The 14,307-nt window shown below is 50.6% G+C and overlaps 3 protein-coding genes across 3 annotated transcripts; 1 reads left to right on the top strand and 2 right to left on the bottom strand.

The window, feature by feature from the left end:
* Positions 1 to 762: 762 nt before the first annotated feature.
* On the bottom strand, positions 763 to 6,640 carry COCSUDRAFT_61296 (glycoside hydrolase; the record flags this gene model as incomplete). Its single annotated transcript, XM_005649537.1, has 18 exons — positions 763 to 903; positions 1,234 to 1,377; positions 1,887 to 2,033; positions 2,329 to 2,436; positions 2,557 to 2,718; positions 2,883 to 3,003; positions 3,228 to 3,448; positions 3,594 to 3,645; positions 3,770 to 3,963; positions 4,093 to 4,176; positions 4,319 to 4,420; positions 4,552 to 4,663; positions 4,777 to 4,814; positions 4,926 to 5,198; positions 5,458 to 5,649; positions 5,758 to 5,895; positions 6,134 to 6,297; positions 6,514 to 6,640. The coding sequence occupies 18 exons, from the start codon at positions 6,638 to 6,640 to the stop codon at positions 763 to 765; spliced, it is 2,520 nt and encodes an 839-aa protein (XP_005649594.1).
* Positions 6,641 to 9,561: 2,921 nt separating this feature from the next.
* COCSUDRAFT_61295 (hypothetical protein) lies at positions 9,562 to 10,884 on the top strand (the record flags this gene model as incomplete). Its single annotated transcript, XM_005649536.1, has 5 exons — positions 9,562 to 9,582; positions 9,907 to 9,996; positions 10,202 to 10,337; positions 10,547 to 10,554; positions 10,858 to 10,884. The coding sequence occupies 5 exons, from the start codon at positions 9,562 to 9,564 to the stop codon at positions 10,882 to 10,884; spliced, it is 282 nt and encodes a 93-aa protein (XP_005649593.1).
* Positions 10,885 to 12,379: 1,495 nt separating this feature from the next.
* Positions 12,380 to 13,938, bottom strand: COCSUDRAFT_61294 (hypothetical protein; the record flags this gene model as incomplete). Its single annotated transcript, XM_005649535.1, has 3 exons — positions 12,380 to 12,523; positions 12,993 to 13,139; positions 13,774 to 13,938. The coding sequence occupies 3 exons, from the start codon at positions 13,936 to 13,938 to the stop codon at positions 12,380 to 12,382; spliced, it is 456 nt and encodes a 151-aa protein (XP_005649592.1).
* Positions 13,939 to 14,307: the final 369 nt, after the last annotated feature.

Below are 14,307 nucleotides of genomic sequence, written 5' to 3'. Positions count from 1 at the left end.
GTTTGAGTATTTTAAGCACTGGGCTGCATTCAAAGATCGAAGCATGGTGAGCACGGCGTTTGCAGTGACAAGCAATTTTATAGATTCTTTGTGTCGAGGAAAGTGTATTATTGGACGGAATTCAGATGATGAATTTTGGAAGAGTGGTGAGATAAGAATGGCGATTTTTTGAGTGAGAGTGTGTTGGCAATCATCGGTGTTCTTCACCATAAAGTAACACAGGATATATTCTTATCAATTTTGACGAGCTGCAATTGAATACAGGAAACTTACAGGCACAAGAGACCAATTTTTGTTTGGTTTGCGTTCGTGATGTACACTAGCAGAGAATATGTTACCATTGCGAGGCGATTGACTCAGGATCAGACTATTTTGAAGTATATACACCTGCTAGCGCTAAAGCTGCAATTACAATAATTGCCTGTATAAAGTACCCCGAGCTAATCAAATAATCATGCTTCTCATTTCAATTATATGCAGAATTCAGTTTGAGGTTCCTGAATGCATCATCCTTTTTCACACCGAGCAACAGAACGGCGCCTACATCAAATTGGCCAGAACTGGGCACGCATGCGATCACAGGAAGCCTCAAAACATATAAAATGGAGGACCTAAAAAGGTAGAACTGAATTTCATGGCTTCATGTGTTGCTTCGCTCTAGCCTTCATCCATCCATGAAACATAAATTGCTGGACTGAACGTGCTGCATGAGGCAATAGGAGGACTGCTCTTCTCAGACCTTCCCTGCACCCCTCATGAGAGTCATCTCAGCTCCAGCCGGCTGATTTTGCAGGACACACCCTCCAGATACACCGTCCAAGGCAGCATGTCTGCCTCTGTGCTGCCCACCAGCAGGTTGAAGTTGACATAGCTCGCTCCCTCCGCCAGCAGCACAGCGTATGGCTGCATTTGCACAACGACATTGGCATTAATACATTCACTTGCTCATGTGTCAGTCACTCCCACAGATGCATGCTATGCACTGCTTAGATTGAGTCACCCCCATGCAGTGCATGGTGGAAAGAGATAGCAGGTGACATGAGCCAGCAGCATCATGTCCGGTGCTTGCAAAGCCAACAGGGCACACACAGGCATGATGTCTCAAAGCTGTTGCTTGTGTTCTGCAGCACTGGCCCCATCTCACAACAAATTTGGCATGCTTCTCGCTGCTGAATGGGTCATGCAGTGCATGGATCTTTGAGAATTAACCAAGCAAGGCTGATAGGGGCGCACCTGTGTGACATTCCCATCGATGGCGCCGTTTGACATGGAAGATGGCTCCCAGTTCAGGGGCTGCGCTGCGTACTTGTAGTAGGGGTTCCACATCTGCAGCGCGTACGGCGGCACGATGTCGGCGGTGTCTGTGTTCTTCAACGTCTGCGCACGCACAAAATCGGACTCATTTTGCCATGAGTGTTCCTCTGGTCATTAGTAACCAGATGACCTCTAGCTGGGGCACTCTGATACAGCTTGCAAAGCAGGAATGCATTAGAGGCAGGCCTGGCAACTGGCCAGTGCAGTTACCGAAGTGTCGCATGTTTCACTCTATAGGCGAAGCAATTTTTGAATTTAGAGAAATGATCCTACCCTGCTGACGCCTGGTTGTTGTATCAGTGAGGCAGCAGGCGCCCACAAAAGCTGGGTTAACCTCCCACCCAAACAGACGCTAGATTTATCGCCAACATAAGAACACCAACGAGATCACTTCAAAAGCCTGTCAAGTAAGACAGCAGGTTGTCACCAGTTGCCTTCTGGGGAGTGCATCCAATGCTGCAATTGGACTATCCAGGTTCCTGGTTCAATAAGGCAGCAGCAGGCCCCCTCAACCCTGCAGTCTTTTGTGGGACAGGGAATAAGGATTGAGCCCAGCTTTCAGTGAGGCTCACCACACGGATGATGCTCATGTAGGGCAGCACGTATATGCTGTTCCAGGGAGCCCCGTAGTAGACCTGCGCCGTGCAGCTGCCGCTGACGCTCGGCATGACGGGGCTGCGCGGCGGCGGCGGCGGGGGCGGCGGCGGAGGTGCCGGTTTCTGCATGCATGGCATCAGCTCAGCACCGAAACTGTAGCAACCGTGATGAATTTCCCACGATTACCAAACAGCCCACAACGCATTCAGGGTTTAGGATGAATAGAGAGAGAGAAGGAGGGCTGCACAATCCTGATGCGTGTAAAATCATCTCAACTTGCATAGAGCCTCCATGCAAAGAGCTAAAGGCTAGAAAGGTGATTATGGTGACATTTTGCCATGAGCTCAAGCCGTCAACATAACTTTTGACTACAGGACTGGCACACTGGGGCTGCAAGCTGTAGTTGTGACAGCTCACCTGTTCTGACGCCACCTCCCCTGATGCACTGCCCTGGAAGCCGCCAGAGAAGGCCCATGGGCTGAGGTTGATCGAGGCGATGAGCCAGTTCACCTTGTTCCAGAGTACCTGCAACCCAGCACATTCTGATAAAATGCCAGGAAGCTCTCACATGATCTGCAATGGGAGACTCATCAACGCACGCATGTTTGCAGGAAGATGGTAAAGCAGGGAGATTGGGAACTGCACCGTGTCCCAGTTGGGGTCTGACACGAGGCCGCCGGTGTCAGCAGAATTGGGGTTCCAGGCCCACCAGAAAAGGTGGGGAATGGGGTTGTGGCGGCCATCATTCGCTTCACCCTGATTATTTAGGTACTTGGCCATGTCCGACAGCATGGCGATGTCATTTGACTGCACCACACATGATCCATGTCAGCGCCTGGGGATGAATTTGCGTGTAGACGACATGCTCTCAGAGCAACACTTGCAAGCTTGTAGAGCTTATGATTGACATGGACGGCAAGGAGCTCTGCCAGAAGATGCGGATGGCAAGTGATGGAATGGGGGAGGCTTACATCTGTGTAGAGTGAGCCGCTTTCTCCAATGACAATCGGGAACAGGTGGCCGCCATATCCATATTTGTTGAGGTACCCAAAAGAAGTGGACATGCGGTTCCACAGATTGGGCCCAGTGAACCTGTCAGCATTCACATGTCAGCCACTTGCGCTGCAGCCTAGATTATGTCGCATCTTTTGAGCATCTTTTGCCTGATTTCACAGTCATGCATGCATCCCTAGCAATGATCTCGGCATACCACGCAGCGTGCACAGGTACAAAGGATGGCATGATGATGTGCTCCTTCAGGAATTCACCACAGTCGTTGCAAACAATCAGCCGCAGATTGTAGTGAGGGGACATACTGGGAGGTGGCTTTGGAGATGGAGGGCGGGTAGTAGTGGGGGGAGATGACGATGTTGTTGAGGTAGGGCTTGGAGAGCAGGGTGGTGAAGAAAGGGTTGGGGTTGGACATGCCGCGCTGGTTGATCAGGTTCTGGTCTGTGATGAAGCCGTCTCCCCAGTTCATGGCCCCTTGCCAGCTCTGCCCGCTGCCCTCTATCAGGAACAAGGTAGTTGGGCTGATCTGCGCAAAGCAGCAGCCACCCATGAGAACCCGTCTTAATATAGTTTTAGCTTTTGAAAATCACAGCAGGAGATAATATCTAGGTCAGGCTTGTAGACACATGACACATGCATGACATCCATGGGGGAGAAGTGGCTGGACTTACTGGATACAGCGCATCCATGGCCTGCAGGTAAAGCGGCCCAGCCTGTTCCCAACTGCTCAAAGCAGCACAGGTAATTTCAAACAATTAATATTCAAGCGATGAGTAATGCTACTGTCTGCATGGAAGACAAGCTGTCATCTGTGTGGACATCAGTGCATATGGAATGTTGGGCGCACCCAAAGTACTGGGAGTCAGGCTCGTTGAGTAGGTCGAGCATGACCCTGTTCTTGGACTGCGGGTCCAAGATGACATCGTTGAGCAGCTGCTTCCACCAGGTCAGCCACTGCCATGGGTTGTCCTTCGCTGTGGTGTCCAGGTTGAACTGGTTGTCCAGCACGACATAGAAGCCATTGGCTGCATAGAACTTTATCTGCAGGCACATACATGAATTGTGGTCAGCAGCCTTTGATTTGTGCTTCACCTGTTGATTCAATGTTCCCTGTCAAGGTGCCGGGCAACATGCATGGGGGAAGAATGAGCTCCAGGAAGGGCGCGTCACCACATATAGGAACCGCGAGTATGTGCTGTAATTTGGCACATTGACGTTGCAGCTGCTACCGTAAGGGGAGGGGCTGCCTTCCACCTGCGCGCGTATCTCCTTCAAGATATAAATTTGCATATAAGCTGCTAGTACTGGACAGAAATGTTTTGCCGTGAACAGGGTTGCTTGCTGGTAAGCGAGAATGCATGGGGAAGGAGATTACCAAAGCAGGTGGTTGACTGACAGCGCCACCAAACCCAGGCGGGACAACATTCTGCACAATGGACCCAAGGCCAGCTGCTTGACACTGGTCTGTCAGGTATGTGGGGCCATAGTTGAACAGGACCTGCATCACCACAGACATGCATCAGTGTCATGCATCTGTGTGAACCTCCAGAAGAATGAGCAGGGAGTTGGAACATGCAGCTGCTGCTGCATGAAGCTTCTGACTAGAGAGAGTTCAGAGAAAATAAATACCTGGAATGAGAAGGGCAGCCGCACAGCGTTGAACCCCAAGAGTTTCTGCCGCCAGACCACTGTTGCAAAGTCTTGAGTGAGGCTGTTGTATCCTGCCCAGAGCCCTGCCACCCTGTACATGCAATTCCCCACAGGTAAGGAGGTCAGAAGGACATTGTCTCAACATTTGTAAAGGTCACGTTTTAACAGAAGCATGGAGAACATGGGGGAGTCATGATGCCATACATGGTTGCGCCAGTCTCGAAGCCAAACCAGTTGACTCCCTGCATGCAACAGAAAACAGCAGGCCTCATGCATGACATCCCAACAATCATCAAAAACAAGGGGTTGCAGCCAGCAAAGTTTTGAAGCATTGGCCATGCAAAATTACTCACCTTCAAGACAACAGGATTGCCATCAACGCCATAGAGGATGCCATCTCTGGCACTGATGGGCTGGTTGCCAGAAGGAGACGCGGGCGAGGCTGTGCCCCAGGGAAATTGGGCGACAATGTCCTCCTTGCTGACGTGCCCGCCAGGTCGGCGGATGGACTGGTCTACAATCTTGTCATCGACCTGCGTCCTTGTCTTGACTGTTGCAGCCTGCCGTGTGTCAAAGTAGACCTTGCATGGCGCCCCGTTCAGCGCCACAGACTCAGGCACCAGGTCCTGCAAATCAGAACGCAGGTTATGATCTGCTGCTACTGCATGCACTACACAACTGACTGCTTCAGGTTATCCTAGGTCGTGGACCGTTTGCAGACGTTCCTCAGGAATGCCTCCTTCAAATACCTATCTAGGCTGCATAGGCCTGTAAGTGCATCCAATCAAGGCCTACGGAGACCTTTGACACTCTGTGCCTGCTCTAACCTGGTGCCTCAGCGAGAACGCACTGCCGGCAACGGAAAATTGAGCAGGGGAGTCTCACCTGGGGAGCTATGGAGTACTCCACAACAAGCATGATTTTGATGATGCTGTTCTCCTGCTTGCTCAGCGTCAGGTAGGGACGCCAGGCCTGGAAGGTGGCCTTGTTGCTCCTTGCATCGTATGTCAGCAGCCTGGCATTGTAGACGTCTGTGTAGTTGTACTTGCTCGTCTGCAGCGTGATGTTCCATCCGGGCTGCATGCGCACCCCAAGTCAGTACCGGTAGAACATGTAGACTGGAGCAGCATGAAGGCATGAAGCTAGAAAGCCAGTCATCTGCAGAGGAGGAAGGGCAGGAAGCACCGGAAGATCAACAGGCAGCATGTTGTGGACTGCCAGCTGAAGGACTGCGCGCCACTTGAGTGGTCTGCCACGCGCGGAGGGGATGAACCGAGACATGTTGCTCTCAAGCACAAAGCTCAGGTAAGGCAGAACGACCACCTGCAGAATACCACAATCTGCAGTTTCACTCACTGCCCAGATACATGCTCACACAAAGCAATGCACATCATGGTTGATCGGCATCTTGCTGCAGTTTGCTCATGGATCGCTTATGCGATCAGCAGGCAGTAGACATGTAGGCCTGGCCTTCTCCACCTTTGCATTGAGCACATGCCAGCATGCACACATTGCGGGATGAAATGCTGGGTTTTCAAGAAGATCGTCTGCAGGCATTCACCTCACAGGAGTATTTCTTGGGGTCGTTACGTGCATCGTAGAAGTCTGCAGGCTTGACGAGGGGCGGTGGAACGATGATGGGCTTAAATTGTGGGTTGAAGGTGCGATTGCCAATTGATTGCAGCAGGGGCAAGCCCTGCAGCTTCCCAGCCAAGTCACCAGGTCCTGCATATTTGGGCTGCACACGGAAAGAGTCAGCACATGCAGCCAATACAGACATGCAGCCAATGAGGTGGCTGTGCAGCACTTGCAATTCTTCTGGCATCCAATGTACGGCATGCATGCCTTATTAAAGTAAAGACATTTAACTAGTTACCACATGCTGTCACAATGGAAAGCAAGCACTGCATAATAAAAGCAGGGGCATACATCTGCACCAACCAGTGGAGCTGGTGGCGGGGACTGCTGGGCAGCTGGCTGAGGAGGCCTTGCAGGTGAAGGAGATCTCTTGGGTGGAGGAGGGCTCTTGATCCCCGGCTGCAAAGATCTCGAAAATATTCAATGACATACAGCCAAACCTATCAAGGGGAATGACGACCATAGCTCCAAACTTAAGTGCTCAAGGATTGACAACTTGCCTTTTCAGATGCTTTGTCCAAGGCACCATCACCAAAAAGCCTGGCGACTTCCTGTCTCTCTGCTGCTGTGAGTTTTGTTGGGAGGTGATTGTCCTGCATGCCGTGCTCTGATCAGAAAGCCAACAGGTGAATTCCAGTGAGAGCAAGAGAACTGCAGGTTGCTTTGGCATCTCCAGACCAGGTGTGCTTCAGATAGTAAGACAGAAAGAAGAACACTTACATCTGATAACAGATACTGTGCCCATTCCGGCACTTTATCACCGGAGTTCTCGGCTTTGGCCAAAGGTCTTGCTGCTGCAGATGGTGCCTGTGAAGATCGTCGCAGTGGACTCAGAGCTGGCGATAGCACCAGCACTGCCAGTAAATGCGCATCTGTCAAGCATCAGAAAAGAACTTCAAGCGCATCTGGAGTACCTTCGCAGTAGCCTTTGGCTTGGCAGCCGACTTCTGTTGAGCAGGTGCAGTTGCACTGATGGCCAGTGCTGGGGCGCCGAATAGAAGGCAGAGGACGAAAAGACGCAAGATATTGCTGCAGCTACGCCCTGGATACATTTTAGTCCTGCATGTACCTGCATTTACATTCCAGATATAAGAATTTCCGCCGGGTGCACCTCGCTGCCATGGGAATTCTCACGCACAGGTTGTCACTTTTTGAACGGCGGAGCGCATTAAAAGCTGCTAAAATACCTCAGAACATCAGTCCCTAGTATGATGACGTTGAAATCTGAACAAGAGCCATCGCTCAGAGCAACATCAGCGTGCAGTGTCCTGGACGAAAGTGTCTAATCCGCGCAGTTTGGTGCGGGCGCTCGGTACAGTAACAAGGCCAGCGAGTGCAGCAAACCTATTTTTATGTACTGGTAGAGATCTTTCACAATGCTTTGCTGCAGCGTTTAAAATTGAAGGTGCCATCGGCCTGAATGCATTTCTTGGACGGGTGCGTCTAGAACCTTATCGACCCCCAGCTTCTGCACATGTGTAAGCTGAAGAGAGGAAGAGCGATTTGCACAACATGCACCTAATTATGACCGATACATGTTGTGTATTACAATCAGATCTGCGAGTTGCATGTCATTTTGAGCGACACCTTTTTCCTAGAAGATCGTGAAAGTGCACATGCCGGCACTGTTGCTGGACTGCAGGCCCAACCCATACGGTGTTGCTTCAAGATGTGTACCTTAGATTATGACATATATGTTTCTATCCAGCTGCATCTGTGTTTAAGTTAGTCGATAAGACCAAAGAAGTCTAAATGCATCGTTCAATGACTGAAGCTCACAATGCGAGCAGCCTGTGAAACAGCCAATGTTTGGCTTTAATTATACAGGAAAAGCTGCTAGAGATATTTGAAAAGCCTTCTAGTGCGGAAGGCGAGTTCCCAGAGTCCTATGCTAAGGCCATGGCTGCCATCAAGAACTGCACCTGTAGTTGAGAATCAGCCACTTCAAAAGTTTTGGATTACCCTTTAGACTTCTCTTAGTGGTTTGGGGTTGCTTCAGGTGGCACATGACTGCAAAAGATGCAATTGAGAGTGGTCGCCAACGACTTCTCCTGGAGAAGGGAGACCACATCAAGGCAACCCTGCAGGATGTGCCACATTCTGACACAGCACGCAGCATACATGTCCTCATAGATCTGGCAGGTCAGAACAAAGGCATGCGCATCTGCTGGTAATGGTGTCTTGGTGCACAGACTCGAGCAACCTTGACAAGAGATAGCATGCATGCATGCATGTCCATGTGTGAGTCTCAAATATCGACACACCTGACATGTGTTTTTTGCAGGGGTCCTTTTGCAGCTGGAGAGGGGTGCAGAACGTCTGGCAGACCATCAACAGAAGGCCATTTGGCAGAGTAGAGCTGCATGTTTGCGCTCAGAGTGAGCCACGGGTCCCTACTCCTGCCTGTGCCTCAGATCGCAGATGTGGCTCCTGCTCCATCCATGCATGAAAGAGAGCACATGTGGAGTTTGTTGCTAACCCTGCCGTACCTGTTTAGGTTGGTGGCGCTTCTGGCGCAACACATGCAGTCTTCTGATACAGCTGTCTTCTGGGAGAACATCGCCCTGATATTGCACATCAGCGCTGGCATCAGATGGGAGCTGTTGCAGGAGAAGGTGGGGCTCCTCACAGCATGCATCTTGCATTGGCAATTCCTTCAGTCCAAAATATTAAGTGGATGGCCTTCTTGCAGCCACATAAAAAACATTCTAGAGAACCCGGCAGAAAGTTTCTTGCTGCTTTACCTTGTATTTTTTGCATCCAGGAGAGCCTCCAAAGTAAGCTTGAAGCCCAAAATTGCCAGCGGAAACTGGATACACCACAGCAGGAGCGGATTCAGTCACAACCACCTGCTATCAGCACAGCACATCCACCAGGAATACCTGGACATGTGCAACAGGTGTGACCTGCACTTTGCTTTTTTCAATCCACCCTGCACATTTAGGAGAAAAGCATTTGGGTTGTGTTGTACGCCTGATAGCTGATAGCCTTGATAAAGGAAGGGGCAAGGTTGATCTGCTCGACAACTCAATTGATGACACTCTCGCAGTTGTTTTCCAATTGAAAATCAGCTCTGCAGTCTCACTTTGCAGCAAATGTCTCGAATCTTGCCTTGCCATTGCCCTCATTCTCCCGGGTTGGCACCTGTGTGCTGCACCCAGCTTGCTGCTGGCCTCCTCCGGACCCTGCAGCGCACAAGGATTCTGTGCTCCACCTGAAGATCAGCAGATCATTGACTGTGAAGGTGAGACGTTGTCGATGTGAGATGTTTTTTATGTGTGAACAATTTGGCAATGTGCCCCAAAAAAGGTGAGAGCCAACGATCATGGTGGAGGCATTTCAGAGGAGGTCATGGCTCTGCGGACCAAGCTGGTGATGGCGCAGCAAGACTTGCAGCGAAGGGCAGCCGACGCACGAGACATGGCCCGGCAAATGCAGGCATGCTGCTGCTCCAAAGCCTAGTCAACCGCCAAGTAAATGGGGAACTCTCCTGCACTAACCTACATGCATGCGCTGACATGCATGCATCTCTGCATGCTCTTCAAATGTGGGATTTTCTTCAGGACAACGAGCATTCATGTGGCATGCATTTGCATGCATGCAGCTGCATTGTTTGGGCCTGTGTACAGCAAGACGCTGTGCCTGCAGGATGCTTGAATGCCTCTGCACAGGACATGTCTTCCCTGGGTGCTGCAGGCAGCAGCGGCTGAGAGGGACAAGCTTCAAGCCATGTACATTGAGCTGCGCTCCAGTCTTGACCCTGTGACACAAGAGCAGCAGGCCAGGGTGAGTGTGCTGTGATCAAGACACATCTTTGAAAAATGCAGACCTTGGTCTGAAACTCCTGAATGCACCTGCCTGCCTGTTTATACAAGTATGATCACTGGAGGCTGTGAAAGAAGATAAAGCTTTGCGGCAGCATGCCAAGATTCTTAGCATGAATAAACAAGTTTCTGCTGACTAGTAGAGAAGTGACACATGGTGACTGCAGGCAGTGACAGAGTGTGAAGCTCTGCGGGAGCACGCCAGGACTCTCAGCATGAATCTTGAGTCTCATGCACGAGTAGTAGAGAACCTGAGTTTCCTCAACAGCGAGCTCGTGGATGCTGCAAACTCTCGTGCCATTGGTGCGTGATCCTGCATCTATGAACATCAACATGGCATGTTTCTGGTTTTCATGAAGCCCTTCTTGATGAGGGTGCATGTGATCTTGTTCCATGCCTCCATGCCGTCTTGGGAATGCCCCATGCATGCCACAAGTTGAGCTGCATGTGGCAGTAAGCAAATAATTGTGAGAGCCTTGGGCCCAAATTAAGCACAGATATTGCTTGTGCAGAGAATCAGGTGAAGGCTGATGCTCAACAAGCATCTAGCTCTACAGCTCCTCCCTTGGGGACTGAGCAACAGCAAAAAGGCCTCTCAGGAGCATCACATGGGTAATGCATCATTGTCATGCTTTGGACTCTCTTCAGAGCAGTGCTATGTGCAGTACGTAATCCGTTTGCTCATTCATGCATTTTGCATGCAGTGCTATGACTTCAGCATTCGCATTATTTGTTGTCTGACTCGCACAGCTGATTATCTTTGCAGTGCTGTCCTGTGAGCCTGTGGTCCGTGAGCTGACAAATGCATGCATGCATGCCGCAGGCTGCTGCCGGTGTCAAGGGTGGCTAATCAGGCTTCCTTTCTGGACTTGCCTAGGGAGGAGACAGCAGCTTATGGGAGCAGACAGCCGCAGCACAGCAGACTGGCATCAGCATTTGCAGACATTCTGCATGAGGAAGCTGCCCTGACATTTGACTTTCCAGGCATGTTCCATTTTCTGGGCATGCTGATTTTGCCTGTGTGTTGCATGGATACAGTGTGAGCTTGGCCACTTTCTGTTGACTTCTGACGATGTATGTGCACACAGTTTTGCTATGAGACACTGCAAGAGACATAACCTTTTAATGTGCACGAATCATGTTGCAGGAAGCAGAGTCACAGCAGAGGCTCTGGCATTGCCTGCAGCGCTGCCGCATAGGAATCCCAGCGAGCTGCATCAGGATCAACAAATATTAGAAGCTGAAGCAAGGAGACCAAGCGCAGTCAGGCCAAAGAGCAGCGGGATATTTGGGTCTCTGTCAAGAGCTGCAAACCTTGTGCTGTATGTGGCTGGCAGCCCAGCAGCCGTTGAGCGGCGTGCCAGGGAGATGGGTCACAGGACTGCAGCTTTGTGAAAGGCAGGAATCACATTTTCTGCGCCAGCTATTTCAGTGAGGGCAGTGTAGGTTGAGAGTCTGAAAAACTGGTGCATTTGTCGATGGATTGGTCACTTGAATATTGTGATAGGGTAGCAAGTTTTACTGCCACACATGTGAGCTGAACAAGTAGGCAACATTATTCCATCAGAAGCAATCACGGTATGGTACTCAAAGCAGAAGTCTTTACATGTTAAAGGTGATGCAGGAAATGCTTTTTATCTAGTGGTGATGACCGGCGTAAAAAACTTATTCTAGCCAGCAACCTGCTCATGCTTGCCAAAAACACCTCCTTGGGCAGTGCTGAGAAGTCCTCATTGAGGAGACCACACAAATCAATTTGCCATACTCTGACCCACATTATTCATACAGAGACTGAGGAAGATTTCCTCATCTCAGACACAGATTGACCTAAGGCTCAACTCGTTGTGCACACTTATTCATTCCCAATGACACCTACACGCAAGTTGACAGAAATCTATCAAAACTCCTACACAATATACTGTCTACCGAGTGAAATATATTATATAAAGAGCGCATGGGTCACTCTCTCTTATTCCTGCCTGTTCGCATCAGAAGCAGGCACTGCACAGGATGGCAATAGCGCTTGATAAAGCCTGAAAGTGCGGTGCTGCCTTTAATGCAAACAAAACAATAAGTGGCATCGAGCTTAATTTTCTCGAAACTCACTTAACTTATTGACTCGTCTGTGACTCGCTAGCTTGCAAGTAGACCTGCTGCAGCCAAAACTCCGCTAATGAAATAGCTGCACAAATCAGAAACCAGCAAGTCTTCCCCGTCAAGCTAGGCCTGGACTGGGCGAATCGATTTGAGCAGCAAATACCATAAAACAGCATTATTATTCACTGGCCCAGATGTCATGGCGAGTCAGCAGATGAAATCTCCTAATGAAAATATTCTTTGGCGAGCTAGCGGCCAGCAGTCAGGTCGTCCTGCTGCAGGTGGCACTTCCTGCCATCCACAATGATCGAAGTGGGGTAGAAGTTCTGGGGAGATGTGCCGACCACAATTGCGCCGATGTCAGCCTGTGACGAGGGTGCGACAGCGTTCTTCTGCGGATCCACACAAACAGCTGCTCAACTTCTCATGCACATGACATAAAGCCCAGCTCCTGCTCTGTCATGTGCTAGACCCCTGTGGGTCTATGGCAGCAGGATGGTGGTGTGTAGCATGCATGCATGCATGCATGTTGCTGCCCAAAAGCGCCAACGGCAAGGCAGCAGGCCTGCTCTCAGGGCTGGCTTTTTCTTCCGGTGCATTCACAATGCAATGAATGGGCTGGAAGACAGGTTTGCAAGCGCAAAAGGCACAGGGAGGGCTCAGCTTTGACTGGCTGTTCATGCAAGCGCATTTGAATCTTCTCTAAGCAACCCATCAACACGCCCTTGGATGATGAGCCCAACACAGTGAGCGTGCTGGCCCGCATGGACACTCCATAGACTCGCATGTCAAGGCCTGCTGCCTGTTAAAAGGCATGTCATGGCTGCAGCGCACTTTCATGCAGCGTGCAGAGGAGCGCACCAGTGTCATGGACCCGGATGCAGTCCCATCAGCTGCATGGGAGAAGTCCCAGCCCCAGGTGTTCTTGACATCCACCATGTTGGCATTGGAGATGTTCACATTGTACGTGCCTGCCGGCCAGTCAATGCTGCCTGTGTTTTCCACAGCCTGCACCCCAGCACACGCATGCCATCAATCCCTGCATGGGACACTTCAATGCTGTGGCCACACAATGGCCACATACGCACCGGTTTCGGCAAGCTTTTGTTTCTGCTGACAGCCAAGAGGGGATCTTTTTCTTGCAGTTTTCAATCACGCCCTTCATTGGAGAGAACTCACGGATGTCAACCGATGTGCCCCGTCTGCCGCAAATGAGAAACTGCCGAAGATAACCTGTTTGCTGTTTGCAGGATGGCTCTTCACATGCATGCAATAGCTTCCATGGCTTTGCTGCGCTCAAGGAAAGGTCAATGCCATGAGCAGTGCATGCATAATGCTGCAGACTGTTTCGGGTAATGCATGCCCGATGCATGCATGCACCAGAGGACACTGCAATTGATCAAATGGTGGTACCTTGATGATGTAGGCACCTGCAGCTTCTGATGATGTTCAGTCAGGTAATTGCGTGGGTGCAAGACGGCTGTGGCAGCCGCAAGGCATGCCCAAACAGTGTGCATGCCTGGGCTCATGCATGCCAAAGAACAGTCTCATGCTGTCATGATGGTGGCCTCATCAATTCCTTTCTAGACACGATGTACCAGATACACTGATATTGCCACCACGGTTAGCAGAGGGAGCTCACCACGTTCATGCTTGCAGAGTACTTGTCTCCAGCAACCCAGGTGTTGGGGATCTTTATGAGGGCGGTGCAGCTCTCCAGAGTCCCATTTGCCTCAGAGGTAGCGGCAAAGACGCCAAGGCAGATGGCAACTAGCAGAGCTGGCATCATGTTCTGCAACAAAGCCATGCCTGCAGACACAATGCTGCGTTGACTCTTAGCCCCCAGTCAGAATTTGGAAAGCGGCAGGGCATTGCTGCGCTGCTGTAGATCAGTTTCGGGTATTGGTGCACTTGTTCTTGCAACAAGCAAAAGTGCTTCACGTTGAGAAGCGCTCTGCGCGATGAAGGCGATGAATCGGCAGCGTCCAAGGTAAAACCCTAGAACGTGCTAACAAAAGCTACGAGTGGCGCATTCTGCTGTACTTGAATATTAGTGATACTATGTTCAGGGCCAAAGAACAAGCATCTTTGGCCTGCAGTACGTCTGAGCAGATCAAGATGCAACTTCGCGGGAATGGGCAGGACGTTGTGCGAAGATACTAATTTGCCATTCAAA

This window comes from Coccomyxa subellipsoidea, assembly GCF_000258705.1.
Source record: "Coccomyxa subellipsoidea C-169, whole genome shotgun sequence".
Taxonomy (NCBI): Eukaryota; Viridiplantae; Chlorophyta; class Trebouxiophyceae; family Coccomyxaceae; genus Coccomyxa; species Coccomyxa subellipsoidea.
Note: the sequence above shows the minus strand (reverse complement) of the source record. Positions and strands in the feature narration are given on the sequence as shown.